Source organism: Tiliqua scincoides, chromosome 7 (assembly GCF_035046505.1).
Source record: "Tiliqua scincoides isolate rTilSci1 chromosome 7, rTilSci1.hap2, whole genome shotgun sequence".
In the NCBI taxonomy this organism is placed as follows: domain Eukaryota; kingdom Metazoa; phylum Chordata; class Lepidosauria; order Squamata; family Scincidae; genus Tiliqua; species Tiliqua scincoides.
In genome coordinates this window covers 28,764,575-28,791,838 of record NC_089827.1, presented here as the reverse complement: position 1 = coordinate 28,791,838, position 27,264 = coordinate 28,764,575, and the positions used below count along the sequence as shown (strand labels likewise).

Here is a 27,264-nt window from a genome sequence, read left to right as displayed (position 1 = left end):
CTAAACAGCCACCGGGTTGATGGGACTCGTCAGCCTGGGAAGGCAGCTCATCTGAGAGAAGGAAAACTCTGACCCCAAACCTCCACTGCCTCGTGGCTACATCCAGTTATGGAAAAGGCTTCAGGAGTCAACCTCGAGGCAAAATCCGGAGCCAGAGTCCCTAAGGCAGTTCATGGCTGAACACAGTCACGTTCTGGCAACTCCTGCGACGCCGCTGGAACCAACCTTATTGGCCTCTGCCTTTCCATTTGACCATTTCAGCGACGTGGAGAGGGGGGATTTGCTGCATGCGTAACAGCCTATCCTCCATACCTACTTTACCCAGGCTTCGCGCACTGGAGAGGACACTCTGTTCCAGAACCACCATTCATAGCGCGATAACCATAGTCTTCTGAGACTGAAGGATGCCAACAAAAAAAACCCTTATTGTTACTATTTTTGTATGATCCACTCCTTTTCTGTTTTCCTAGAGCCTGTTTTTTTTCCTGTTTCCAAATTGTATATCACATTTTTCAGCTCATCCAGTTTCCAAACTTAATTAGGTCTGCTGTAAACAAGTACATATACTTAAGTGCTATGCATGCAAACCAAGAACACAAAATTCCTTTAGTTAAAAATGTGTGAGAGTGAGAGTTGTATTAGTAAAATTGCAATAGTTATTATCAAAAAAGAAATTGCTACCAGTGCTCTTAAAACACACAGTTTTTTGTCTTCTTCATCTTCTCCACTTTTAATGCACCCAAGAGATTTAACGATCCTTTTGGAATTTACTGATTCTCTCCTGATTCTCTCCTGGCATCTATCAGAGAAATTCTGCCCCCAAAACAAAATCTAAAATGGAGCCCCAAGTACTTAATTTGTCAGTCATTGGAATCGAGGTGCATTTCATGCAATCTTACATGCCTGTGATATGTTAGCAAGCTGTTGAACAGAAATACAGTCGTTTGTCTTCCTGTCACTTCTGCCCATTTCACACAGCCGCCATGGGTCCCTTTGGGGAGAAGGACGGGATAAAAATAAAATAAATAAAGTTTATTATAGGATGTGATTGAACTGGAATTTTTGCACCAGTGCCATAGAATCATAGAGTTAGAAGGGGCCTAATAGGTCATCTAGTCCAACCCCCTGCCTTAGGCAGGAAATCCTCTTAGAGCATCTCCAACAGGTGCTTGTTGAACCTCTGCTTGAATGTCTCTAGTGAGAGAGAGTCCACCACCTCTCTCGGCAATCTGTTCCACTACCGAACGGCCCTTTACCATCAGGAATTTTCTCCTGATGTCTAATCGAAATCTCCTCTCTTGCAGTTTGTACCCATTTATTCTAGTTCCACTTTCTGAGACAACTGAGAATAAATTATTCCCTTCTTCCATATGACAGCCCTTTAGGTATTTGAAGAGAGCTATCATATCCCTTCTCAGCCTTCTCTTCTCCAGGCTGAACATGCCAAGTTCCCTCAACCTTTCATTGTAGGGCTTGTCCTCCAGCCCCCTGAACACCCTCGTCGCTCTCCTCTGAACCTGCTCCAGTTTGGCTGCATATTTCTTAAAGTGGGGTGCCCAGACATCTTTTCGGTTTCCTCTGCACTGCTTCCTTGTAATCATTTCCTTGCTTTTGCCTCTGTAGATGTCCTCTAGTCTTGAACTGGTGGCAGAACACAACGCTTCAGAGAGTGCATCCAAGGAGCTGCTGCCTTTGGAGAAAAGACACGAGCAGTGGTACAAGGGCAAAGAAACCAGTCAAGTAAGTGAAGGGGAAATTCTGGGGAAACTCGCTTGGGTTTCCCCTTTTTGTGTTAGGATTCCTGTTAAAGATACTTGAGAATGGTGGTGGGAAACAGAAAAACATGTGAATGTGTTACCTTCTTTTTTTTTGGTTGTAGACCTGGAGGTAACTGGTAGGCTTCCGACTGTATTCAACAGCTGATCATTATAGACCAACCATTCCCAACCTTTTCTTATTTTTGTCTATGGCCCCTTAGGGAGCTCTTCTTAGATTCCAGCCCCCCTCCCCTGTCAAACACGGATACAACATGAACAGATAATCATAAAATCCCCTTCTCATAGTTTTCAGTCTACGCCCCCCTTCAAATGTGCCAGGGCTCCCATTTTATGACTGATTTAGATTACCTGTTCCTTTCCATTGGCATCTGAAGAAAGTTGTCTTTGAAAATCATTGGTATGTTGTGGCGTATGCGTCTGGTCTTGTAGTGTTCGTAACCAGTTTTGCTTCCAATATTTTGCTAATGAAGCCTGTACAGTCAGGTTGAAACCCTCAGTCAGATGTTTAATGCTGCCTAGGCTATTCTTGCAGTATCCACTAGAGGGTAGACCACACACACAACTCAGATTTAGCTTGGGTAGTCTTTTTAGAAGGAGGGATTGGAGGAAACTGCATGTAGTGCATATCCCCAGTATTTTGGCAGTGTTGTCCAAAATTTGTGGGGTTTTGGTGGCAATTTCAGGAGTAAATCAAATTACACAGGCCATTTGCAGCTGGTACCCCTTTGGCTTAGCCACTTCAAGGTAGTTTTTGTGGTGATGCTGGTATAAAGTGTTCAAACTAGGTGTCAACAATGGAATATCAGAGTCCTTTGACAGGCTGTGTGTTAGATGTGATTGATTGTGTAAGGCTAAGCAATACTGCAGTATTAACTAAGCCATACTGCAGGAGGGTGTCATTGTGGTGCTGATGTAACCTCCTAGCTGATCTTGCTGTATGCAATCTGCCATGAAAATTCTTCCCGGAGGTAGTAAACTACTTTTGTCTCCAAATGGTTTGCTAGTTTTGCTATGTGCAGATTTTTTTTTCTTTGTAAGGAGGGAGATTCAAATGAGGCACCAGCCAGCATATAAAAATATATACCCATATCTGAAGCAGCATGCTATCCCTTGACATGTTGTACCTCTTTAGCTGAAGGGTACAACTCTGGATGACATCAGTCTCTTCTTGGGGATACAAGTTCAGCTTGGGATTGGGCCAGTTTCTGGGCCATTTTCTTGGGATTGCAGGACAATCTCTGCTGTTCCACATCCTCATTCTGACCAGCTTCCTGATCTCTACATTATCTAGGACCTGATCCCTGCAACCATATCTTCCTGTTGGTCATAATTTCCTCTGGGCTGCTGCCTCCCAATACTTGCCTCTTTTTCCTTCTTTTTTCTTTCAACCTATACAATGCTGGATAGCATACTCTTTTAGCAGACCTGTGTTTTTATTCATTGGTGGAGTTGGTCATCTCTCAGTTTCCAGTAGGTTGTTTCCAGTTTCCAAATAACAGGGTTGTTTGTTGCAGAGAACACTTTTAAAAGTCCAAGTCACACTTTAATATCTGTTTTAAATTATCCCCTTATGTGCCATTGACTATTTTTCAACTTTGATTGCTTGCAAGTGGGATCAGTAGATCTGGCCTGATCATAAAGTGTCTTCAAGCCCACCCCATCCTGCACTTTTTGTTTCCAGCTTTGGAACAGTTTAAATAATTGCACAGCCACAAGTGGGCAATGTCAGATAGACAAGTTATAGTCAAATAGCATCCTTTAATGAACACTCCTTCTAATTAAACTGTGGGGCTTTAAAACAATTCAGCAAGGACATTGATTAAAAAAGAGAGAAAATAGGCAGGGTGATCCCTTCCATGGACCAATTTCTGTGAATCAGCTTTCTGAGGTCAGCATCTCCATCACATCTAATTTCATGGCTAATCACACCTACTGGTAAGAATGGGGGCTGCAGCTCAGTGGCAGCACATATGCTTTGTGCACTAAAGGTGCCAGATTCAAGCCCAGCACTACCATTTAAAAGAACTTGGACTGGGAAAGATCCTCAAATAAGATGATGGAGAACCTCTGCCAGTCAGAGTTGACAGTTGTGGGTTAGAGGGACCGGACTGTCTGTCTGTCTGTCTGTCTGTCTGACTGCCCACCCACATGCTTGCTTGCTGCCTGTCTTGCATTACAATGATAAGGAAGCTATTTTTAAACCACTGTGGAAAGGGACATTGTTTTTTAAAATGGATTTCATTTAATGCAATTTTCAGCATCCACGGAGATTCTGGAAATTGAACCCTTGCAGATGCCAAGACTCAGCCTGTATATTACTATATGCATGCCTACTCAGAAGTTCTCATTGTGTTCAGCAGGGCTTATTCCCAGAAAAGCATACATAGGACTGCAGTCCAAGAGGTGGGGGAGGAGACTTGTAATTTGTCTTGCAAACTTCCACTTCTCCACTTGCATCAGTGTCCTTTCTGAAAGTGCTTGCATTAAACATGCAGCTTCCTTCAAGCAATTACTTTTTTCCTTTCCCTATTTGGTTCCCTTTACAAAGACACTGTCTTCCAAAGCTAAACACACAGGAGGGTTGTGTCTGCATTTTAATCAGAGCAGCAGCCTGTGATTAGGGCTTTTCCTTCATTTCTTGCCTCAGGAACCCTTTCAGGGTGGAATTGGGGGGGATGGGAGAAGTGAACTGTGAGCAAGGCCAAGCCTGGTGCTGTTGTCATGGAGTTCAATGGGAGTTACTCCCAGGCAGTAGTGTAGCTTAGGGCAAACGGTAAGTACTACATGTGCCGCAATGCATCAAGTATTATCAATGCACAGGAGATGCCGTTTAGTTTGGCAAGGAGCCTGTGCATTACTGTTGCTGCCCTGAATAGCTTGAACGGTGAGTGAGAGGGGCCACTTACTCCGTGCTTTATAGCACCTGAAGTATTTACCATTTTGCCCAACTATGCTACTATTTCCAGCAAAGCATGTATGGGAGAGACTCAGTTTGGAGGGGACTGTCAGTATCCCACTCCAATCATCTTCTCCCTTGCCCCTTAGCTGTTACCAATTGAATGATAGAAGCTTCCCCCGCCCCCCCACGAGATTCATGGAATGAGAGAGAGAGAGAGAGGTGGTATTTTTTTTCTACCCAGGCAGAAAAAAGGCTTTCTGATACAATCCTTAGCATGCCTACGCAGAAGTAAACCCCAATGTGTTCTGTGGGGTTTACTCCCAGGAAAGTGTGCATAGATGTGTGTAAACACATAATTATGTAGGGAATTGAGATCTCTTTTCTTTTCAGAGTGTGGAGTTTGAAGGGCAGCTGCTTGCGTGACCTTTCCCACATTCCTGGTTTGGGGCACAATCCTGTGCCTGCTTGCTCAGAAGCTCCAAGCAATGGCCAGCAGCTTACTCCCATGCAAGCAAGTCAGCCTTCCATGCACACTGGCACAGAAAACAAAGGTTGAATTCTGCTGTTTCAGACACGAGCAGAATGCTTACCATCCTCTGAAGCTTCCTCTGAAGGGAGAAGCTCCCATCTCTTTTGGCTGGCAAGTGCTGCTGGGATATATGCAGACAGAGAGAGTCTACCAAAGACTAATTGGCAGCACAGGAGGAGGGAGAAGCATGGCATTTGTCATTAGGAAAGACCCAGATTGCAGTGAACATATAGTTGCAAATGTCATGTGGGTTGAGACATACAGATGTGACTCATGGAGGTGCTTTCTTTCCCATGGAAAAATTGCATGTTTGGTCTGGGTGTAACTGCAGTCATGTGGAAATCTGGTGGTCAAACAACCTGCAGTCTGAGAGTTGCCTCCCAGAATCCCTTATGACATCACAAGGTGATGTTTGGGCAGAACACTTGAATTATAAACTAGTTCACAATATGTTCAGGACAGACCAAAGAAAGTACTTCTTCACAAAAGGCAGAAAATTAACTTATAGAATCCACTGGAGAAGATGTGGTGATGACCACTGGCCTATATGGCCTTAAAAGCAGATTTGACAAATTCATGGAGGACAGCTCCAACTCTTGTTTCACTGGCTAGGGGTCTCTTCCTATCCAGACTCAACTAAAAACTCTGATAGTTAGTCAGAAAGACCTAAGCCCAGTTGTAACCAACTTTCCAACACTGAAGCAGCCCCAAGGTAAGGGAACAAACAGTAGCATAGCTAGAGGGGGTGCAAAACACTAAGTTTTGCACAGCGCCTCACCACAGCATGAACACTGCCTCCTCTTTGGAGCCATTCCAGGCTACTAGAGCAAAATGGAGGAGACACCAGAATGGCTTCGAAGAGGGGGGGAAGGGGCCGTTTGCATGTCACAGTGAGGCACCATGCAAAAGTGTTTTGCACCCCCTCTAGCTATTCCCTTACCTTGAGGAAGCCTCCATGACTCCCACTGCAGGATGTAGCCTGTGCCCTGTTGGCACAACTGCTTTGGTGCTGGAACATTACTTAGGATTGGGCTATTAAATTGTTTGGAACCAGGTTACTTAAAGGACAGTCTCCTTCCTTATCACCTTGTCCATCCACTGAGGTCAGACAGGGAGGCCTAGAAGATCCTGGGTCATAACTCTAAAACTGTGGGGTTGAATTACTTTTTGAAGCAAAATCTCAATCTGCTGGAGAGCCCCTCTGCTTAAATTGTGTCTCAGAGCCCAATCCTATGCATTGTCATTGTCATTATAGCCAATGAGGCTTACTCTCTGGTAAGCAGTGCTTTTTTTGTAAAAAGAAAGGTGCAGGAACTCACAACTTGTTAATCTTTTATTTATTTATTTATGTATTTATTTTTAAACCATTTTTTATTGGAGAAATAAAAGATTTTTTATGTGCTTCCCCCCTAAAGATGAACTTACTTCTGAGTAGACATGCAGAGGATTGGGCTGTCAATCTCCATACCCCCTTCCCCCAAGCTACTTTTTCTACACATGGGGAAAAATACTGTACAGGTGCACTTGTAGTGTGTAGTGTGGCACTACTTCGAGGAGAGGAAGCAGTGAATGGATTCCGAAAAATGGCTTACATGAGTTCCATGTAGTAAAATTACTCTAAGCAACTGTGGGAGTAAGAACAAAAAAGGAATTCTTACACGAGAGGGGTCCTTAGGTGCACATAGAAACAGCTACGTTTGCAAACAAGCAATTAAATATGGTTTAATTCAGGTATCAGAATACTCTGTGTCTTTGGGAAGGCGCTTGGCATGCAATTGTATGTTCTCTGCTGCCCTGAGCAGCTGCTGTGCATTGCTGGAGAGGAGCTGCAAACGCTGGCTGGCGGAGGGCATGCTTGTGGGGAAAGGATGAGGAGGATCTCTGGCAAGGCTGGACAGCAGGTTGTACACATGTAGAATCCCTTTTCACCTGCCCTTAGCATGTGAAAATGGGTGCAGATATATATCTCTGCCAAGATTAAGAGCCCAATCCTAGGTATGTCTACTCTGAAGTAAGTCCCGTTCTAGTCAATGGAGCTTACTCCCAGGAAAGTGCCTAGGATTGCAGCCTAAGAGCCCAGTCCTATGCATGTCTACTCAGAAGTCCACTTTAGTGAATGGGGCTTACTGTGGATAGGATGGCAGCCTCAGGGCCCAATCCTGTGCCTGTCTACTCAGAAGTCAGTCCCACTAGAGGCAGTGGGGCTTCCTCCCAGGAAAGTGCGGAGAGGACTGCAGCCTCAGAGCCAAAGCCTATGGCTGTCTACTCAGAAGTCAGTCCCAGTAAAGGTAGTGGGGCTTCCACCCAGGAAAGTGTGGAGAGGACTGGAGGAGTGGAAAGTGTGGAGGAGCCTCAGAGCTCCTCCTCTGCCTGTCTACTCAGGCTGCAAGGCTATGACACTTTCCCGGGAGTAAGCCCCATTGAACACAATGGAACTTACTCCTGAGTAGACAGGCATAGGCTTGGGCTCTCAGGCTGCAAGGCTATGGACCCTTTCCCAGGAGCAAGCCCCACTGAGCACAATGAGACTTACTTCTGAGTAGACACGCCTAGGCTTGTGCTGCAGATTGGCATGGGGGCTGCACCAGCCAGCTTCCTTCCCCTCCTCCGCCGCCAAGCCAGTACCTGGATGTTCCGTGGGTGCTGCAGCCCATCTCCCTGGCTGGCTGGCTGGCTGTCCGTCCTTCCGTCCGTCCGTCCGTCCTCCTCCTTGGCGTGTGTCCCCTGTGCCCTCCACCAGCTTGGAAGCTGCGCGGGGAAGCAGAGCGCGGGGGGAGGGGAGGCGGGCTGGGCTCAGGCGAGAGCTTGGGGGTGGGGGCAGGAGGGGGTCATTGTGCGGTCAGGCAGGGGCCAGGCACCCACCCACCCTGCACCCCCCAGCACCCACCCAGCGAATGCCTCTGTTTTGCTCCCCCCCCCCCCGAATGCCTCTGAAGGGAAGGGGCCCTTGCAAAAAGGTGCCGGAACTCCGTCCCCCCACATTCCATTAGAAAAAAAGCCCTGCTGGTAAGTGTGGATAGGATTGCAGCCCCACTTATCAGAATGTTGCATCCAAGTTTATTAGGAAAAATCAAAGCATTGTCCAACTTCTGTTCCACTCTGCAGTGATTTCTGTTCCCTTCCACTCTGCTCTCCTCCTCACTCTCTTTTTTGCTTAACATTTCTAGCATTTTCCAAATCATGTCCCCTCACTAGCTACAAATCCCCATTGAGAATGCAGCACCTGAAGGCTGGCTTTGCATGCTGCTTGTTGAAATTGGTTATCACACAGATAACCAGAGGATGACAAGTTGGAGAGTTTTATAAGGCACGCAAACTCCTCCCCCCTGCTGCTGTTTCCCATCACATTGCTGAAAGTGCAGCAGGGTGTGATTCATTTCTGGGAACTGAGACCTGATATGTACTTGCGGCGTCTAAAGCCAAGGACCACTCCACAGCTGGTGGAACTTCCTACCTTGAATTTGGGTGTGGAGTTTTGCAGGATGTGACTGCTGATGAACATGAAGAACCATTACAGTACTTTGGTTTTCTTTTCAAAAGCAAGTTTTTGACCTCATGGTTTTGGAAGAACATTTGAAAAGTTGTTGTTGTTGAATCTTCTTTTATTTCACCATTTCAACAAACAGCAAACTGAAACAAAGTCTAAATGTTTAATGAAAATAAAACTGCAACCACTTTGGTAAAAAATAAATTCAGCCTTAAACTCAAAAGCAACAAAAAATAGCAGTAAAACATGCAGCCCAGCCTTCTTAAGAAGCTTGATCTTTACCTGTCCCCTGAAGGAGCACATTGTAGGGACCAGACTGTCTTCTTGGCGAAGGGATTTCCACAAAGCTGATGCCACTATGGAGAAGTCTGTATTCTTACTAGATTCCTGTAGTTGCTAAAGGTACCCAAAGCAGGACCCTAGCTGCTGAACAGGGTATATGAGAGAGTCATTCAAGAAAAGGAAGGCTTTCAAGTACTGAGGGAGGGGAGAGACATGTACGTGCATTTTGCTGATTCCCAATCGAATAAACAGGGTTGGTCTGAACAGAGAGAATGAACTGAACTGGAAGTTCATGTAGAAAGATTGGGGGAGGGTTCTCTGTGAATGTGTCATTCTTGATGTGTTGTGTCCCCTGTTTTCCTACAGTGGAAAACTGCAACTAGTCCTTGAGTGAGTTGTAACCTCCCAGTTGCTCCAGTAGGCAAGGCTATGCAAAACAGATCGGTATTCTCGTATGAGAGCAAGCCCCTTCCAGTTCCATCCCCACCTTGTTTCGGTAACCTGACATCATATGTGGTTCAGGGACTCTCTTCACTTGGGGGGGGGGGTGGGAGGTCCCAACTTGTGCAGGCCTGTTTTAACAAAAGCTGTTTTCCTCTGAGCAGGAAACTGTAGGTACTATTGCTGATCCCAAGAAAGTGAGCAGTATCAGAGTTCGGAGAATGGTGGAAAGCCAGAGCTTCTTGGTAAGGATCTTCCCTCTCCCTCCAGGTCCAGAAGGGCTTGGTTTATTTAATGAAATCACATGCTTTCTCCTTTGTCCTGTTGGTGCAGATTCATTCTCTTGGAATTAGAGAACCACTGCTGGGATACGCTGTGCAAAGTGGGGTGAGTAACAAGCTATGATATGTGCAGAGCTGTTCATTTTCTCTGTGCTTTTGTTTTGATATAATGATGGAACAGTCTTGCTGTCTGACCTCTTTTAGGAACTACTGTAGCACTATTCCCTCAACGTTTCATTTTAGCTCTGATTCTAGAATCAAAGCTAAGGTGGAAGAGTAATGGCACATTCCTAATTGTGGCAAGTGCCACTGGAAAAAGCGTTCTGGTGGCTCTAGGCACTTTCCAGCAGTCTCAAAGCGTGATGCTGGGGTGAGTGCCAGAAGCAGCGAGTGGCTGACTCTGCATGGCAGTGGACTCCAGATGCACACCACCCCAAGTAGGATCATACACAGGGAAGGAGGCGGGAGTGGGCAGAATACTACTAGGAAGGGGGCAGAATCAGTGGCAGCAGTGTTCACTGAATCCGGGCTCCCTTCTTAGGCTTTGTCTGCCTTCAAAGGTCGATGAGGACTTGTGCCAGCAATATCACTTGATGTGTGAGGAATGAAGCAGTGGTTCTTAACCTTTTTGGGTCATGGACTTCTTGAGAATCTGATGAAAGCAATGGATCCCACCCCCACCCAAAAAAATGCACATAAACACATGCACACAGTTGCTGATATCCTAATCCACTTCCCAGACCAGATCTTGCGGCGCAGGTCCCCACAGACTTGCACCAGCTATTTTGCTGTCACAGGTCTGAATAGACCCCCCTGAACCACAGAGGCTAGTCCTGGGTAAGGGAACAAATGTTTCCTTACCCAGAGGAGACCTTCGCAACTGCACCTCCTCCATATGATGTGGTAGTCACCATTTTGGTATTTCAATGGGGTGGGTGGGAATGGAGAGGATTGAGCTGTTAGGGTGCAATCCAGAACACCCTTTCAGCTGGCACAAGGTCATGTGTCGTGAAAGTGCCATAAAGCGCTTTTGTGCCACTCTGGGGGGGGGGGGGGGAGATAAGCCAGTGCACAGATGTGTGCCGGCCTCCCTGCTCTGATGTGAGCCCCAGAGCCCGGTAAGGTTGTGTTGGCCAAGCTCAGCTGGTGCAGGAGTCTGGAATGGGACATGGGAAGGGCGGAGAGCAGGTGAGAGGGAGGCATTTCAGTGCAAGGGGAAGCTGGACGGCAGGCGTTCCTGGAGTGGGTGGGTGGAGAACTGGGGGCAGGGCCAGAATGTGGCACTTATGCCAGATCCTAGCTCCATTCCCAGGTGGCCCAGGGCAGTCCTGGGCTGCTCAGATTTGCACCACCGATTGGGGCTGCTGCAGTTTTCCCCAGGATAAGGGGAAAAGTTTCCCCTTGCCTCAGGCCAAACCTCAGACAGCCTGAAACTTGCACTGGATACAGCACAGGCCCACCAACCTGCCTGTTCCAGCGCAAGAGGATTGTGCTATTAGTCTAGTTGTTAGCCTTTTATGCCTGTCACTGAGTTTGATTCTACCTAAACACTTACCTTTACAAATTTGACTTTTTTTTGTCAAGGGTTATCCAGGCCCCCGTGGTGCAAGAAGAATTCAGGTAAATCTTCATGCTAAGAAGGTCCTACAGACTGTAGAAATATAGAAGAATATTAGATAAGGCACAAGGCCCCCATAATGCAGAAATCCTCTCTCTTTCATATCCAATTCTCTTTCCTTATTGATTAGAGCGATTGCTACGTATCTGTCTCATTGACAGGAGAATGCTCTGGCTCATTCCACCTGTACCCAGCACTGAAATCTCAATCCAGCTTCATTTGCAATATGAAAAACAGATTACTGTAGACCCAGTAGAGCCACTCATATCAAGCAACTGCCATCAGTGCGGGGGCCGAAGGAGAGTGGTTTATTAAAAAGTCACACAGACATAATTACATATTCCCATAGACTAATGAAGCAAATTTACTGAGAATAGTGCACCAAAGTATAAGCATTGGTGCAGAGATAGAAGCTTCTAGGGGTCTTCTAACCCAGTAGAGGGGCAGATAGAAACTGGTCTGAAGGAGTTTGCAACTCCTGAAGTGGCAGATGGACAAACATGGACACAGACAATTGCAAGCCTAACACCTTTATGCCTGACCTAAGTAGAAAGGTGTGGGTGAGTGGACCTGGCCTAGATGCTTTTAAAGGGGGATTGGACAGATTTATGGTGGATCATAGGTTCAGCAGCGTAGATAGAGGGGGTGCAAAACACTAAGTTTTGCAGACCCCTCACCTTGGAGTGCAAGTGAACCCCTCCTCTTCTCTTTTAGAACCATTCCGGGTCACGAGAGCAAAATGGAGGTGTCTCCATTGCCTAGCAGCCTGGAATGGCTCCAAAGGGGTGGACGGGCTGCTTGCACACCAAGGTGAGGTGCCCTGAAAAACATTTGCACCCCCTCTAGCACCTCTAGCACCACTATTGCACAGGTTACAAGCCATAATGACTATATGCAACCTCAAGGTTTTTGAGGTTCCAGATACAAGGATACAATTCCAGATACAAGGAAGTGGCAACAGGACAGCACTCTTGTTGTCCTGAGTGCTTCCAAAGCACCCATTGAGCTTCCTGTGAGATGCAGGAAGCTGGATTAGATGGACCCTTGTCCCTATCCAGCAGGGCTCTTCTCATGTTCTCCCCACTACAGTAACTGTTGTATAGCCTGTCTCCTAATTTCAGGTTGAGTTACGTTGTCATGAAACCTCATCAGCAAATTATGACAGTCAGTTCCTGAGACCACTTCCACATGTTGCGATTTTGAAAACTGGATCTCAGATCTGTTCCTGGAGCCATTTCCTCCTGTCATGTCTCATTAATCCTGGACAGTTAGGTACAGTGTATGCTGTGCTGTTCCACCTCTCTGAGTAAATGAATTCTGCTTCATTAGGTGGTTTCGAGGCCCTGGTTTCTACAAACAGACCATAGACAGAGTAGCACAGTTCAAACCCTCCAAAGCTCCTTAAGGGGAGATAATAGTTTCTGCTATATAGCTGAATTTTCTGCCCTCTGCCTTGAAACTGCCAGTAGATGCTTCACTGATGACCACAGTTGAGCCTGGGTTGGCTCCTTGCTTTGCATTGAAGCAAGGAACACAAATAATGAAACCCTGCCTATCCTGGTATTCAAGGAAGGGAATGCTCCAGGTGAATTCACTCTGAAAGACTCAGAGCCCAATCCTATGTATGTCTACTCAGAAGTAAGTCCCATTATAGTCAATGAGGCTTACTCCCAGGAAAGTGTGGATAGGATGGCAGCCTCCAAATATTCATTTCAGAGGCTACTCCTCACCAGTAGGTCCAAAAAGAATTAAATAGAATAATCTGCCAGAACCTTGGAACAGATTATTCTGCTGAATTTGTGTAGCGGAGACAGGTGGATTCCGAAATGGTGTACATATGGGAAACAGTAAGGACTGCTGTCTTGCCAGGCACTCTAGGCCTGCTGTTATGTATGTGAGTATTATCACCTGTGGGAAAAGCAACAAGTTATATGTGATTGGCTGTCCAATCAAGAGGGATGTAGGCTTGTTGGAGTTGTATATATATCTGGGCTATTTGTGTATGTGGGAGTGTGATTTTAACTCATTTGGAGTAGGAATAAACTATGATGGAACTTTTATTCAAGTCTACTGATGCATGAGACCCGCTATATAACACTGGCGATGAAGGTGGGATTCAGTCTGAGCAACTGGAATTATTACGAGAGATAACGATGGCCGTTCAAGGACAGATGGAGGTATTTGACCCTGCATTCCCTGAACTGTGGGACAATTATGCAGAACGTTTGGAATTTTTTTTAGAAGCAAGAGGAATTACTGAGGCTGCTTTGAAAAGGGCAACTCTGCTAAGTGTTTGTGGGGCTGCCACATTTGAAATTGCCCAAAGTTTGGTGGCACCAAATGAATTAAGGACTACTTCCTATAGAGACATTATGACTCTTTTTAAAAGTCATTTTTCACCTCTACCTTCTCGAATTGCACGGCGTCATGCCTTCTACAAAAGAGATCAAGCAGCTGGGGAGCCCATCCCTGTGTTCGTAGCTGCTCTTCGTCAGTTGGCACGGAGGTGTGAGTTCCATAATTTGGAGGAGTCACTCCTTGATAAATTTTGTTGTGGGGTAAGAGATATAAAACTACAGCAGAAGTTATTTGCAAAGGAGGAATTGACCTTCCAAGGAGCTCTCAAAGAAGCTTTGTCCTTCGAAAAAGCTGAGGGCATTACAGAACAATTACGTCCCTCCCTTAAGCCAGCTGTAAATCATTGTGAGGAGGCTGTTTCTGAAGGTGCCGATAGGGGAGAGGTGTTACAAATTCATCGAGAAGGACTGAGACGGAGTAACCATCATAGAGTACCAGCTTCCTGACTAAGGGTCCGGCAAGATTCTGAGACGCCTAGTCAGGGGTTTTGTGCAAGCTGTGGGGAAGCACATGAACGTCAGAACTGTCGTTATAGGAATTTTAAATGTAAAAATTGTTTAAAGTGGGGGCATTTAGCGCAAGTTTGCCGCAGTAAGCCAGCAGGGGGAATTCCCCTGGTAGTAGGGGGCAGTAGTAGAGAAATCCATCAAGGGTCCATCCTTCAGGAGGAGCTTTATACTACTTCCATTTATCCTGTGCAGAGTATTAAGTTGACCACTAGAGAAAAAATACATGTGATGGTGGAGATTCAAGGGTCCCCGTGTAAAATGGAGGTAGATTCAGGGTCCGCACTTTCCATCATCTCTATGGATACCCTTAAGCGCCTTTGCCCCCAAAATGGTCCCCGGTTGGAATCTGCAGGGTTATTGCTTACTGATTTTCAAGGAAATCATGTCCCTGTTCGGGGTGTGGGCAAATTTAGAGTCCATTATAAAGAATTTGATGGGCTTTTGGATTTGGTTGTTGTGGAAGGACGCCGTACTAGCCTGCTGGGATTGGCCTGGTTTGGCCCATTGGGTATTCAGGTAACTGGGGTTCAGAGTATGGGCCAACAGGATCTAGAGGCAGTTTGTAAAGAGTTTGCCCAGGTCTTTGAGGAAACTCTTGGTTGTTATACAGGTCCCCCAGTGTCTTTACAGTTAAACCCAGCTATGTTGCCCATACGTATGAAGGCACGGCGAGTTCCATTCGCACTAAAGTCCAAGATAGAGGAAGAACTAGACCGTCTGGTTGAGCAGGGAGTTTTGGAACCCGTGTCTCATGCAGGATGGGAGACACCTATTGTCACCCCCCTTAAACCAAATGGGGATGTAAGGATTTGTGCAGATTACAAATGTACTATTAATAAGGCCCTGCAGCAGCATGCATATCCAGTCCCAGTTGTTAGCCATCTCTTGACCTCTCTTGCAGGTTCTAAGGTTTTTGGGAAATTGGATCTAGCTCAAGCTTATCAGCAGTTGCCTGTTGATGAGGATACGGCAGAAGCCCAGACCATTGTGACGCACCGGGGTGCATTTAAAGTTAAGCGCCTTCAATTTGGGCTTTCTGTGGCACCAGGAATTTTCCAAAATTTCATGGATACACTTCTGAAGGGAATTCCTGGGGTTATTCCTTTTTTTGATGATGTATTGATAGCAGCGTCATCAGATAGTGAATTTATTGGTCGTCTGCGGGAAGTTCTCCGTCGTTTTCATTCAGTGGGATTAAGGGTTAAAAGAGAGAAGTGTATTTTGGGGACATCAAAGGTGGAGTTTTTGGGGTACCTTATTGATGCAAATGGGGTACACCCTGCTCCCGAGAAGGTGCGGGCTATTGTGAATGCTCCACCTCCTACATCTAAGCAGGAACTACAGGCTTTTTTAGGACTTTTAAATTTTTACCATTCTTTTCTGCCTCATAAGGCAGCAGTGGCAGAGCCACTCCATCGCCTTTTGGATAGAGGGGCTCCATGGGTTTGGGGTCAATGTCAGGAGGTTGCCTTTCAAGAAGTGAAGAGACTACTTACTTCTAATTCCTTATTGGCTCATTTTGATGAGTCATTGCCTGTGGTTTTGGCATGTGATGCTTCCCCTTATGGTATTGGTGCAGTTCTTAGTCGTAAACTGCAGGATGGCCGAGAGGCGCCTGTAGCTTATTATTCACGGACCTTATCCCCAACTGAGCGAAATTATGCTCAAATAGATAAAGAAGCCTTAGCAATAGTGGCAGGGGTTAAAAAATTCCATGATTATTTGTATGGTCGTTGTTTTTCCATTATAACAGATCATAAGCCCCTGTTGGGCCTTTTTGCCCCTGATAAGCAAACACCACAGATTTTGTCCCCTCGCATATTGCGGTGGTCTATTTTTTTGTCAGCTTATCAGTATTCTTTGTGTTATCGACCAGGGAAGGCTATTGGACATGCAGATGCTCTTAGTCGTCTGCCATTGCCTGTTTCCGGACCAGATCCGGCTCCAGCATATGGTATTATGCTTCTAGAATCCCTCCCAGAACCACCATTACATGCTTCTGTTGTAGCTTCGTATTCTGCTAAAGATTGTATTCTTTCCCGTGTTCTTAACTGGGTTTGGAGGGGGTGGCCAGGAGGCCATATAGATGCAGAGTTTAAAGCATATGTTACTCGCCGGACTGAGCTTTCAGCCCATAAGGGTTGTCTTCTTTGGGGTAGTTGAGTGGTTATCCCCCCAAAATTAAGAAATCAAGTTCTGGAGGCTTTACATGAAAATCACCCGGGTATTGTGCGAATGAAGGCATTGGCAAGGAGTTATGTTTGGTGGCCAGGAATAGATGCTGCCATAGAAGAATGGGTAAATCGTTGTAAAACATGCCAGGAGTCCCGGCCAGAAGCCCCAAGAGCACCAGTGCAGCAGTGGGAGACCACTCGCACTCCTTGGTCCCGGGTACATATAGATTTTGCAGGGCCATTTCAAGGCCAGAATTTCTTTTTATTAGTTGATTCATATACTAAGTGGCTGGAAGTTATACCAGTCACAGTTATGACTTCTCGGGCAGTTGTTAAGGCCCTTCGTAGGATTTTTGCTACCCATGGACTACCAGACACTATTGTATCAGATAATGCTACACAGTTCATGTCTGAAGAGTTTAAAGAGTTTATAGGCAGGTATTTGATTCGCCATGTGACATCAGCCCCTTTCCATCCATCCACGAATGGCCGGGTAGAGAGGATGGTGAGGACTACTAAGGAATCTCTGTCTCGTATTATCCAGGGTGATTGGGATCATCGGCTGGCAGCATTTCTTTTTAGCCAGCGAGTGACCCCTTGTACTACTACAGGTCGTAGTCCAGCTGAACTTTTAATGGGACGGCGTTTGACAACCCGTTTGGACAGATTGCATCCTGATAGAACAACTGATAAGCTGCCAACTGCGGAGACACAAGAGCCAATATGCAGCTTCAGTCCTGATGATTCACTTTATATCAGGAATTATGCAAATGGCCCGGCATGGATTCCAGCGACTGTTTCTCGTGCTACGGGTCCAGTTTCATACGAGGTGGCCATCCCAGATGGGAGGATTTATCGTCGTCATCTGGATCAGATGTGTCGTCGAGTGTCTGATTCAGCGCCAGTGACATTTTTCCCTGTCCCCAGGGATCAACAACAAGATGTGCCCAGTGCAGGTGCCAGTCAGGACGTTACATCTCAGGAATTGGAGCTTTCTCCAGTTCCACCTGGACCCACTGATGTTAGGGCACCTTCTGAGAGTCCTCCTACAGTGACATTATCGGCTCCAGAGAATACTCAAGAGCTGACAAGGGAGACTGAGGCTTCAGTCCCAGTGTTGCGTCGCTCTGTACGAGAGCGTACACGACCTAGATATTTGGAGGACTATGTGTGTTAATTCTAAACAACCCTTGGGGGGAAGGGGTGTTATGTATGTGAGTATTATCACCTGTGGGAAAAGCAACAGGTTATATGTGATTGGCTGTCCAATCAAGAGGGATGTAGGCTTGTTGGAGTTGTGTATATATATCTGGGCTATTTGTGTATGTGGGAGTGTGATTTTAACTCATTTGGAGTAGGAATAAACTATGATGGAACTTTTATTCAAGTCTACTGATGCGTGAGACCCACTATATAACACCTGCCCAGAGGTTTATATGTATAAATGATGTCATCACTGTGCCCCAGGACCTTGAGGCCTCCATGTCATCTATGCAGGCTGCAGGAAGTTCAGTGGGCCTGGACGTTTCAGAGTACATACGATGTGTCCAGGGTCATGTGGTCTCACAGGAGCTGTTGTAGAATGGATCCAATTCTTTCTTGTTTTATGACAACACCATGTTTTCTAACTATTCCAGAGGCTTGGGATGGGAGGCCCATTTAAAATAAGATTGAAAATATAGAATAAAGAAAACATTAAAATTAGTGATTTTCTTTCTTTTTAGAAGCAAGAATTGGACACAGTGGATCCCAATCCAGTACCCCTCCAAGGTCCAAAGGTCTGCATGATTGTTAGCAGTAATTGTGAACATAGTTGAGTAATGCAGTCTGAATCCTGGGATCTTCACACCTAAAATTCAAACTGCAAGTTCTTAATGGAGAACCTTCAACTCAACCTTTTAAAAAAAAATACAGAACATCGAGGGAGTCCTAGACTTCAAACCAGAATGTAATCACTTTTAAAAGATCTATTCATCACCAAGTTGTTGGAGCTTCAGAGCCCATATCACTATATGAGGCTGAAAGTTGGGGAAACAACTTGTCAGCCTGGGAGTTGACCACAGTTCTGCAGTGTTTGAATCTTGCTGCTGGGTTGCTGGCCATGTGCTACCTTTCCTCTTGTTTTTCCAGTTGCATTTCCACAGGTTGCATTTCCACACCAAGTTAACACCACCTACATTTTGTCTGCATGAGGCTCTCTCGAAGTGCCAAGGGCTCTTCCTTGCCCCTTGGAATTTGATCAACCAAGAGAGAATGGTACAACTCTTTCCCTGGACATTTCCTGCAGTGTTTGACCAGGAGTGCCACAACCTAAATAAGCTCCCTTATATGGCTTTGATTTGAGGCTAAGTGTCTAGTTGTAATGAAGGTCTGGCTTGATATACAATAGTCATTTCTTACCTAGATTACTATAATGGGGCTGCCCTTGAAGACTTTTCTGAAACTTCAACTGGTACCAAATGCACTGTGAGGGTTTTGACATGCAGTAAGCTATGTGACCTGGCTGACCTCAAATGCCACCTGTAGTGGTTTCCCTCCTTGCTTTGGAGATTGGCTTTAACTTGCATGTGTCACTACTCTATTTTACTATTGCTGTTTTAATTGCCATTGCAAACTGTCAGTCAGTCTAGGAGAAATGAGAGAGAGAGAGAGAGAGAGAGAGAATTATTCTTTTCTGCCCCACTATGGAATTCTCTGTTGGACTCTCCGGTTAAAATTGATGGGCAGAAATCCTGGAGGAAGTACTATAGATTCTCATGTTCAGCAAAAATCCTATCTGATTTGCTAATATGTTCCAGAAGAGGAAAGGGTTCTAGCTGACTGGGTTTATAAGTGACAGAGTTTTCTGTGTGTCTCTGCAGGGAGAAAAAGGATCTCTTGGAAGCCAAGCCAGCAAGGGAGAAAAGGTACTTTTCAGTCTTTTTTTGTGCATTACATCATGGACTCTGTTGCACCTTTCTCTTTGGTTTGTTGCACCTTTCTCTTCTTCTAACAGTTATTGCATATCTCAGAATGGTTTCAACCCAAGAAGGGTTAAAAACAGAAGAGCCTTGCTGGATCAGGCCAATGGCCCATCTAGTCCAACTTCCTGCACAGTGGCCCAACAGATGCCTCAAGAAACACTCAAGACAACAAGTTACCTGTGTCCTGTTGCCACTCCCTTGCATCTGGCATTCAGAGATAGGCTAAAACCTGGAGATTGTATACAGTTATTATGACTTGTAACCTGGCATGGACTTTCCCGCCAAATCCCTTTTTAAAAGCATCTAGGTCAGGTGCCATCACAGCATCCTGAGTTCCACAGATTAACAATGCACTGGGTAAAGAGATATTTCCTTCACTCTGTTCTCACTCTCCCACCAGTCAATGTAAGTGGATGTCTTCTGGTTCTGGTGTTTTACAAGAGAGAAAAAAACTTTCTATCCATTCTATGCATACTTTTGTATTTCTCACAGCCCAATCCTACCCACATCCTCTCCTGCCAGTGCAGCTGTTCCAACAAAGCATGTGCTGTTTCCATGGGAGAGAGGGTGATTGGAACAGTCTTCTTGGGGTAAATGAATGTTAGCTTACTTACCCCAGGGAAAGCCTCCACCGCTGCCATGGGACTTCTTGGATCTATGCCTGCTGTTTAGCATAAATTTGAGGCATGTGGTAAGGGAGACAAACAGGGTTAGGATATTAGCACACACAAGTGCCACCAATACCTTTCCCAGTCTGCCTCCCTTCCCAGCATTTTATGACTGTTGGCATTTTATAACTGTAGAACACAGTTCTTCCCTCCACACGCCAGGCCAATCCATGATAGGACTGGGCTATCATTCATGTTCCCCCTCCGGCACTTTCTTTCTAGACTGAAGAGCCCCAACCGTTGTAGTCTTTTCTCACAAGGGAGTGGCCCAACCTGCTAATAATTTTGGTCATTCTCTTCTGCACATTTTCCATGTCCACAACATCCTTTATGAGATGTAGCAACCAGAACTGGACAGAGTACTTCGGATGAGGCATTACCGTAGATTTGCACAATGGCACAATAATATTGGCCATTTTATCTTAAGTATAGAATTGGCCTCCTTCACAGCCACCACGCATTGGGCCGACACTTTCATTGAGCCGTCCACCACTACCCCAAGATCTCTCTCCTGATTTGTCACAGACAACTCAGAACCCATCAGCATATATGTGAAATTTTGGTTTCTTTCCCTCAATGTCACCACTTTTCCCACATTATTGTTTTAATTTATGTAGATTTATCATTATTTTATATATTTCCACCAGTGTACATGTGGTTTACAGAGTAACATAACCAAAGGGACAGGTCCCTGCCCCAAGTCGCTTATAATTTAAGTTTCAACAATGGGGCAAAAACAAAAGAATAGGAGGCAAATGCAAGGATTTGATGAAGTTTAGCATGTGATCTGAACTACAAGAGAAAATTCGACAGGAGAGTTCTAGACTGAGGTGAGATGAGGGAAGACAAGGGAGAAGAAGATCATGTTTGTCAAGGTGGAAAATGACCCAATGTGTGAAACAGGGCTTTAGCTTGAGAGTGTAGAAGGATGTGGGCCATTATTTGCAATGCTGGGCAAGGAGAACTGACATGAGCTGATAACAGCCTGGGATAAGGAGAGGAATCTAGGATTATCACTGGAATTGCATGGAACTACTCAATGCAGATTCAGAACATTGCAGTTTGATGATAAAGAGGTAGCTTCAAAATCTGAGTCTGAGGTCAGGGGTGTTTTTGTTTTTCCAGGGAGAACCAGGAGAGCCAGGAGAACCTGGTGAGAAGGTGAGCAACAAGGTCAGAGCTGGGTACTGACTGGGAGGTCTTGACTGGTTATAATTATGATTCTGCATTGTTTTATTCATTTTTGAGTGAAAAGTGGCAGGTAAGTCTGGTTGTACAGTAGATAAATTGCATCTGAACACTGTCCTCACAGCCTTTTTAGCCATTGTCCAGCCATGTCCAGTGTGTGTTCTGAAGCCACAAGGATTGGAGATTTAAACCTTGTTTTTATTTCTAGGGCATCAGAGGTGATGATGGTGAAATTGGTCAAAAGGTAATGAACAAGCATTGCCTTGGTCTGGATGAAAGGTCACCCCAGGAGGAATGCTCAATGCTTTTTTTTAAAATGGAGCGAAACTGATTCTACTCTTGCAGAGTTTGTTAGTCAGACCCACAGACAAGGTATCAGAAACCAAGCCAGGGTAATCTTTGCCTGCTGTTAATCCTGGACTATGTGGACATAGTAAGCAAAAGTTCTCTACTGTGAAAAGATGCACACAACGCAGAAGCCCAATTCCTTTATACACAAAGCCCTATCCCAGTGGTATTCAGACTGGGGCGTCACGGGCCCTGGCCTCTGCCCCCTTAAGGGGCAGGAGTGGGGGGAAGGTAGCTAATGCGGCTGCAGGGACTGGGATGTACTCACACGTCCCTGCAGCAGCCTTCCCGGGGTGCAGGGAGCCCTGTGCAAGCACCTGCACTTTCCCAAGGTCAGGGAAAGTGAAAGTGGAGCAAAACCGGAAAGTGGAGCGCAATCGCTCTACTTTTACTTCCAAGCGGCTGGGGAGCCCTGCAGGTGCTCGCACAGGGCTCCCTGCACCCCGGGAAGGCTGCTGCAGGGACTGGTGAGTACATCCCAGTCCCTGCAGCCCCCCTGAGTGGCGCAATCTTGGGGACTTAGTGGCTCTCAAACTCTCCCAGAGAGATTGAGAATCACTGCCCTATCCTTATGCTGAAAAATTCTATCATTGTGTTAGGAATTTTTTAAGATACTTTTATCAAAAGAACATTGGAGACAACATTTTTTGGCAGAGAAATCTCTGAAAGTTATAAGTTTGGATTTTGGATTCAAACTTTGGTTTCAGCATTGAAAATTTTTTATTGTGCTACTTACTGTCACAGGTGGCAGAAGATGAGTTAAATCCAATTTTTCCTTTTTAAAAGTATCTTGAAAACAAGTGGCATTTCAAGAAAAAAAATTGGGACCAATGAATGGGCCCAGAATGAATAAGGATGGGCCTGAAATTTGGAAAAACAGCCCCCAAATAAACAGGGCTTCATATACAATAAGATGTTCAGTGTGTGTTCCTAGTGGGCAGAGTCACCCTGGAACCCAAAGGCACATCACAGCCCAGGAAACCGTCTGTTCTGCAGTGCCAGTGGCTTGTCTCATAGCGCAGTCCCACTAAGATCAGAAGCTTTTGCTCTGCAGCTGCTGACCATGGATCAGATCATGAAGCTACAGACAGAGCTTGGTAGTAGGCTCTTAGCACACTCCCAAATGTTGCCACGGATTCTGATAGAGTGTGAACTTGTTGGGTTCTTCTTTCATTTCTCCCTCTTTTTTAAAGGGAGAGCCAGGGATTGGCTTCCGGGGGCCTGTTGGCCAGGCCGGACCTCCTGGGCATAAGGTCAGTGCTGTGATTGTGTTTGTGTTTATCTACATCTCTCTCAGGTTCAGTTAGTTTCTCTCTGCTGAGCCAAGTCACCCAGCATGTAGGAAATGCAGACTAACCCAAAATAGATAACGGGAGGTAGGATAGGGGAGCTGCTTTGGCTAGAGGAGGTGGATAATTTGTGAAGGGAATTGTTTTCAATTAAAGAGAGCAAGGCAAAGATGAAAAGGAAATGAAAGGATCAAATGTATTTTTTTCTACAAAATGTTTGCTCACACTGAAAATATGTTTTTCCCCACTAGGGGGAGCCTGGGGCACCAGGACCACCAGGGGCGCAAGGTATCCAGGGTATCCGTGGCAACCCAGGAATTCCTGGATCCCAGGGAGTGAGAGGTACACCAGGGCTACCTGGAATTCCAGGACAAAAGGTAGGTGGCATGTTTTGGACGATAGTCTAATGCAGGGGTGTCAGACATAAGGCCTGTGTGCCGAATGCAGCCTCCGGAAGCAATTCATCCGGCCCCTGTTATAATTGGACTCTCCAAGCTTGATAACTGGGCTGTCTCTTATTTTGAAAATATAAACAAGATTTGCACATTTTCTCTTCTCCCATTTGCATCTAATGGGTTTCTAGGTGAGAACAAAGTGCTTATTTCTGGACATTCTATACTTAATGACATCACTTACTGCTTAATGATGTCACTTCCAGCCCTCTCCAGGCACCATGAATTCTAACTTCAACCCTCTGTACAAAATGAGTTTGACATCCCTGGTCTAATGGGCAAATGACTCAGGGAATCAATCCAATTCTATATAGAGTGCCCAACTAGATGAAATGCATACCTGCATCAGGACCAGAAATACTGACTGCAAGACTGAGACCTGTTTGTTTAAAATGTAAATACCTGCCATAGTAGAAGCTGGAGGAGAGATCTTGGGATTTGCCCTGGAGAAAAAAAAACCCCTTTGGTACCATTGAGACTGTTTCTTCCTAGGGCAGATAGCAACTGTGGGGCAGCATTCTGAACTGGGACCACAGTGGGGCAAAGGGTTAAAGCCCTGCCTTAGTCTCAGGCTGGATTGGGACCTCATGTGGTTGCTAGTTGTGGTGGTGGCGGTGGGGAAAACAGGCATGCTGGCCCAAATCTCACAATCAGTGAATCGTCTTGTATGTCCCTTGGGAAAGTCCTGAGAGTAGCTCTTTGCAGGGAATGGAGTACATGGCTCTTACTTTTGCATAGAAGGGCTGCCTGTCCCTCTGTCATTGTATTTAGGCTAATCTTCCTAGTACCTATACAAATAAGCAGGGGTGGATAAATCCAGTACTGCTTCAGCGAATCTCCATCCCATGACTCAACTCGAAAACAAGTCATAATGGGTGGACTTTCCAAGTTACCCAGAGTGTTAGGCGACTTGAAAAGACTCGAGTCTTGAATGGTTCCCTTTAAAAAGCCTGCCATGGAAAAAAACAGAGCTGCTGCATGGTTGTGTGTGTGTGTGTGTTCTTTTAAAATACTCCCCTGATGTTCCCATCCTATCTGTAAACAAGGCAGGATGTGATGGGATGGACTGCGAGAGAGCGGGGAAAGAAGTGGCAAGAGGGAGGAAGGTCACAGAAGCAGCACCAAGGCTTACCAGGACGATCCAATCCTTTGCAACTCTACTTAGAAGTAGTCCTATTTGTACTGGTCAGTTCAGTTCAGTTCACTTTTATTATGGTCACTGACCAGCATAAAAATAACAATACATTCATAGTATACAACTGAACATACATACGACCCATCACAGCATCCTAACATAGGCTCTTGACCACATAATATACTAAAATACTGGTCATTCAATGAGGTTTTCTCCCCCCAAGGAACAACGGCATAGCTGGAGAGGGTGCAAAGCACTAAGTTTTGCAGAGAACCTTGCCTTGGTTGCAAATACTACATGCTGCATGAAGCCTCATTCCAAGGCAAGCACCCCCTTGGGCTCCTCCTTCTGCCCCTCTTCATCTGAAGAAAAAAATCAGTCCACCCATCCTTTATCCAATGATCATTGGTTCTTTTAGAGATGAACAAGAGAGCCCACTCCGGCCTCCTCCTGCCTGATGCAAAAGCAAAACATTAACCCTTCCTGCCTCCTGGCTGGAACTTCCCTGCTGCTCACCCATTCTGAATGATGGTTCCATTAGGTTTTTCAGGCTGCAAAAAAAAGTAAGCAAGCACACCCAGACAGACTCCAGTGCACATGCATGGGGAATCAGTGCCGAATCAAGTGGCCACAGACTCAAGTCAGTACTCTAGTCCAGTGGTTCTCACACATTTAGCACCGGGACCCACCGGAACAGAATGAGAATCTGTTGGGACCCACCGGAAGTGATGTCATGACCAGAAGTGACATCATCAAGCAGGAAAATTTTTAACTATCCCAGGCTGCAATCCTACCCACACTTACTCAGGAGTAAGTTTCCTTTACTATCATTGTTAAAAGAATATACATAGTAGTTTGTTAAAAGTACAGGTCTATAACATTTCCCCAATGTAATCACATATATATCATGGTAACATCAAGTCTAATATATTAAAAATAAAATATTGAAATGAATGGGGACCCACCTGAAATTGTCTTGTCACCCACCTAGTGGGTCCTGACCACAGTTTGAGAAACACTGTCTAGTCATTGGTGCAGGTGACTTGAGTCTCCATGAGTCAGCAAAAAATGCTGATTTTTCATGACTTGAGTTTCCGTCCCTGCAAATAAGTACATTTCTCTTTCACCCCCTCCCCGCAACCCTTGTCTCTTCTCTGTACATGTATACATGATCTGACATAGCAGGTTTCATAGCACCCCATGAAAAGTTATGCTGGAAAACATTCGTTAGTCATGAAGATGCCATAAGAGTCTTTGTGGATTTTGCTGTAGCAAACCAACATGGCTCCCTCTCTGGAGTGTACTGATGCACTGCTCTTGTCTGTCTAGCACCTGTCATTCTCCCCTACCCAGATGAGACTTTTTTCTTTTAAGACTCAAGGAGTTAAGTGTCCTGCAGTCCATCTCATAAATGCTTGTGTCACCATGACAAGGATTGAATGCCAAGATTGTCAGAATAAAGTGTCATGGCCAGAATGCCTTGAGGAAAACATTTGGAGCGAGTGACCATGTAATGGGCGGCTTCAGAATGACTCAGGAGGATAATTGTTGGCTCAGTCTGAAGCTTCACCTCTGAAATGGCTTTGTTCTTTTGCCACTGTTCCCTGAGATATGGAGAGCTGTAAATTCACTTGGCTGTGGTTGCTTGGATGAGATGGGTAGGCGCTGTTCACACTTTGGCTGTGTTTATGCTAAGAGATGCTAAATATAATATTATAATGTTTATCTAATGAGTGCTCCCCCATGCTGTTACTACTAGAACTGAACCAGAAGTCTTCTCTATGGCTCCAAAATGGAGGATGTTGAAGAGAAAAGGTTTCAAGAAAACATGTCCTTTCCCAGCTCACCATTTTTGTTGCTGCATGTTTCATGGCCCTGGCCACAGCAGTGATCAGGCTTCTGGTGGGCACCATTTTTTATATACACAAGCCTGTGGATTGAGGACAGAAAGGATTGCCCTCCCTCAGCTTTGATGTCATGGTGGTGTTCTGTGATGTCTGAAGTCAAATCAGAGTGAGGGTAATGCTTTCTTCCCTCACTCTGAAGTGTTGTGGGTAAAAAGATGTTGTCCACCAACAGTCTGCAGCATAATTGTTACTACCAGTAAGTCCCTCCCCCCCCAACTGTTTATGTCCTATGTAATCATCAAATGCCCCTCAGTTTCATAGCCTGTAAACAGGGTGGCAAAGCTGGGGGGAGGGCATTTCCGCTCAGCTCTACTATTTATGTAGCAACAACCACATGCTTAGTGTAACACAGTCAAAGAAATCAGGTCCTGCTTCCAAGAATCATACAGTCTAAATATTTATAATGAAAGAGACAACAAAGGGAGGGATGTGAGATGCAAAGGTTAACAAGAGAAGAATGAGATCAAATGCAATTCTACTTATTTAGGTTTCATTTTGCTTAAGAATAAGGACCAAAGGATTACACCACTTCACAGCAAAAGGATTTAAGGAAGGAATTTAAAGAAAGGATTTAAAGGATTTAAGGAGGGATTTAAAGGAAGAGGGTGAGAGGTTGTATCTAATAAACCTGGCAGAATTATCCGAGGTCATGTTTGGGAAGAATTTGGGACTTTCAAAAGAGCCCTCCCTTAAGGAGAAGTGAGTAATGTCCCCCAAATTCTTCTCTGCTCAGAAAGGTTCCTGAGATATTGCTCCCTTTCTGCTTTCCCAAAACACTCTCCCTGCCAGCTCCCCCCATCCTTCAAAACCTCACTCCCCCCTTTCCTTTTACTTTCTGGTCCCAGGCAGCAGCAAGTAGGACCAATGGCAGCGTGAGGGAGAGTGGGGGGGGGCCTCTTGGGAAGCCTACAAGCCCCAAGAGCAGCCAGCCTTTCCTTTTACTGCTGGCATAATGGAA

The 27,264-nt window shown here is 45.5% G+C and overlaps 1 protein-coding gene across 1 annotated transcript in view; it reads left to right on the top strand.

The window, feature by feature from the left end:
• The window catches only part of LOC136657168 (collagen alpha-1(VII) chain-like), a 96,166-nt gene that overhangs the window by 4,230 nt on the left and 64,672 nt on the right, over window positions 1-27,264 (top strand). Inside the window, exons 2-11 of the mRNA XM_066633847.1 lie at window positions 1,624-1,740; window positions 9,581-9,661; window positions 9,750-9,803; window positions 11,282-11,317; window positions 18,081-18,134; window positions 19,218-19,262; window positions 21,113-21,148; window positions 21,384-21,419; window positions 22,717-22,776; window positions 23,064-23,189. Of these exons, the coding sequence (XP_066489944.1) occupies window positions 1,624-1,740; window positions 9,581-9,661; window positions 9,750-9,803; window positions 11,282-11,317; window positions 18,081-18,134; window positions 19,218-19,262; window positions 21,113-21,148; window positions 21,384-21,419; window positions 22,717-22,776; window positions 23,064-23,189 (645 nt within the window). The remainder of the gene's footprint in view (window positions 1-1,623; window positions 1,741-9,580; window positions 9,662-9,749; window positions 9,804-11,281; window positions 11,318-18,080; window positions 18,135-19,217; window positions 19,263-21,112; window positions 21,149-21,383; window positions 21,420-22,716; window positions 22,777-23,063; window positions 23,190-27,264) is intronic.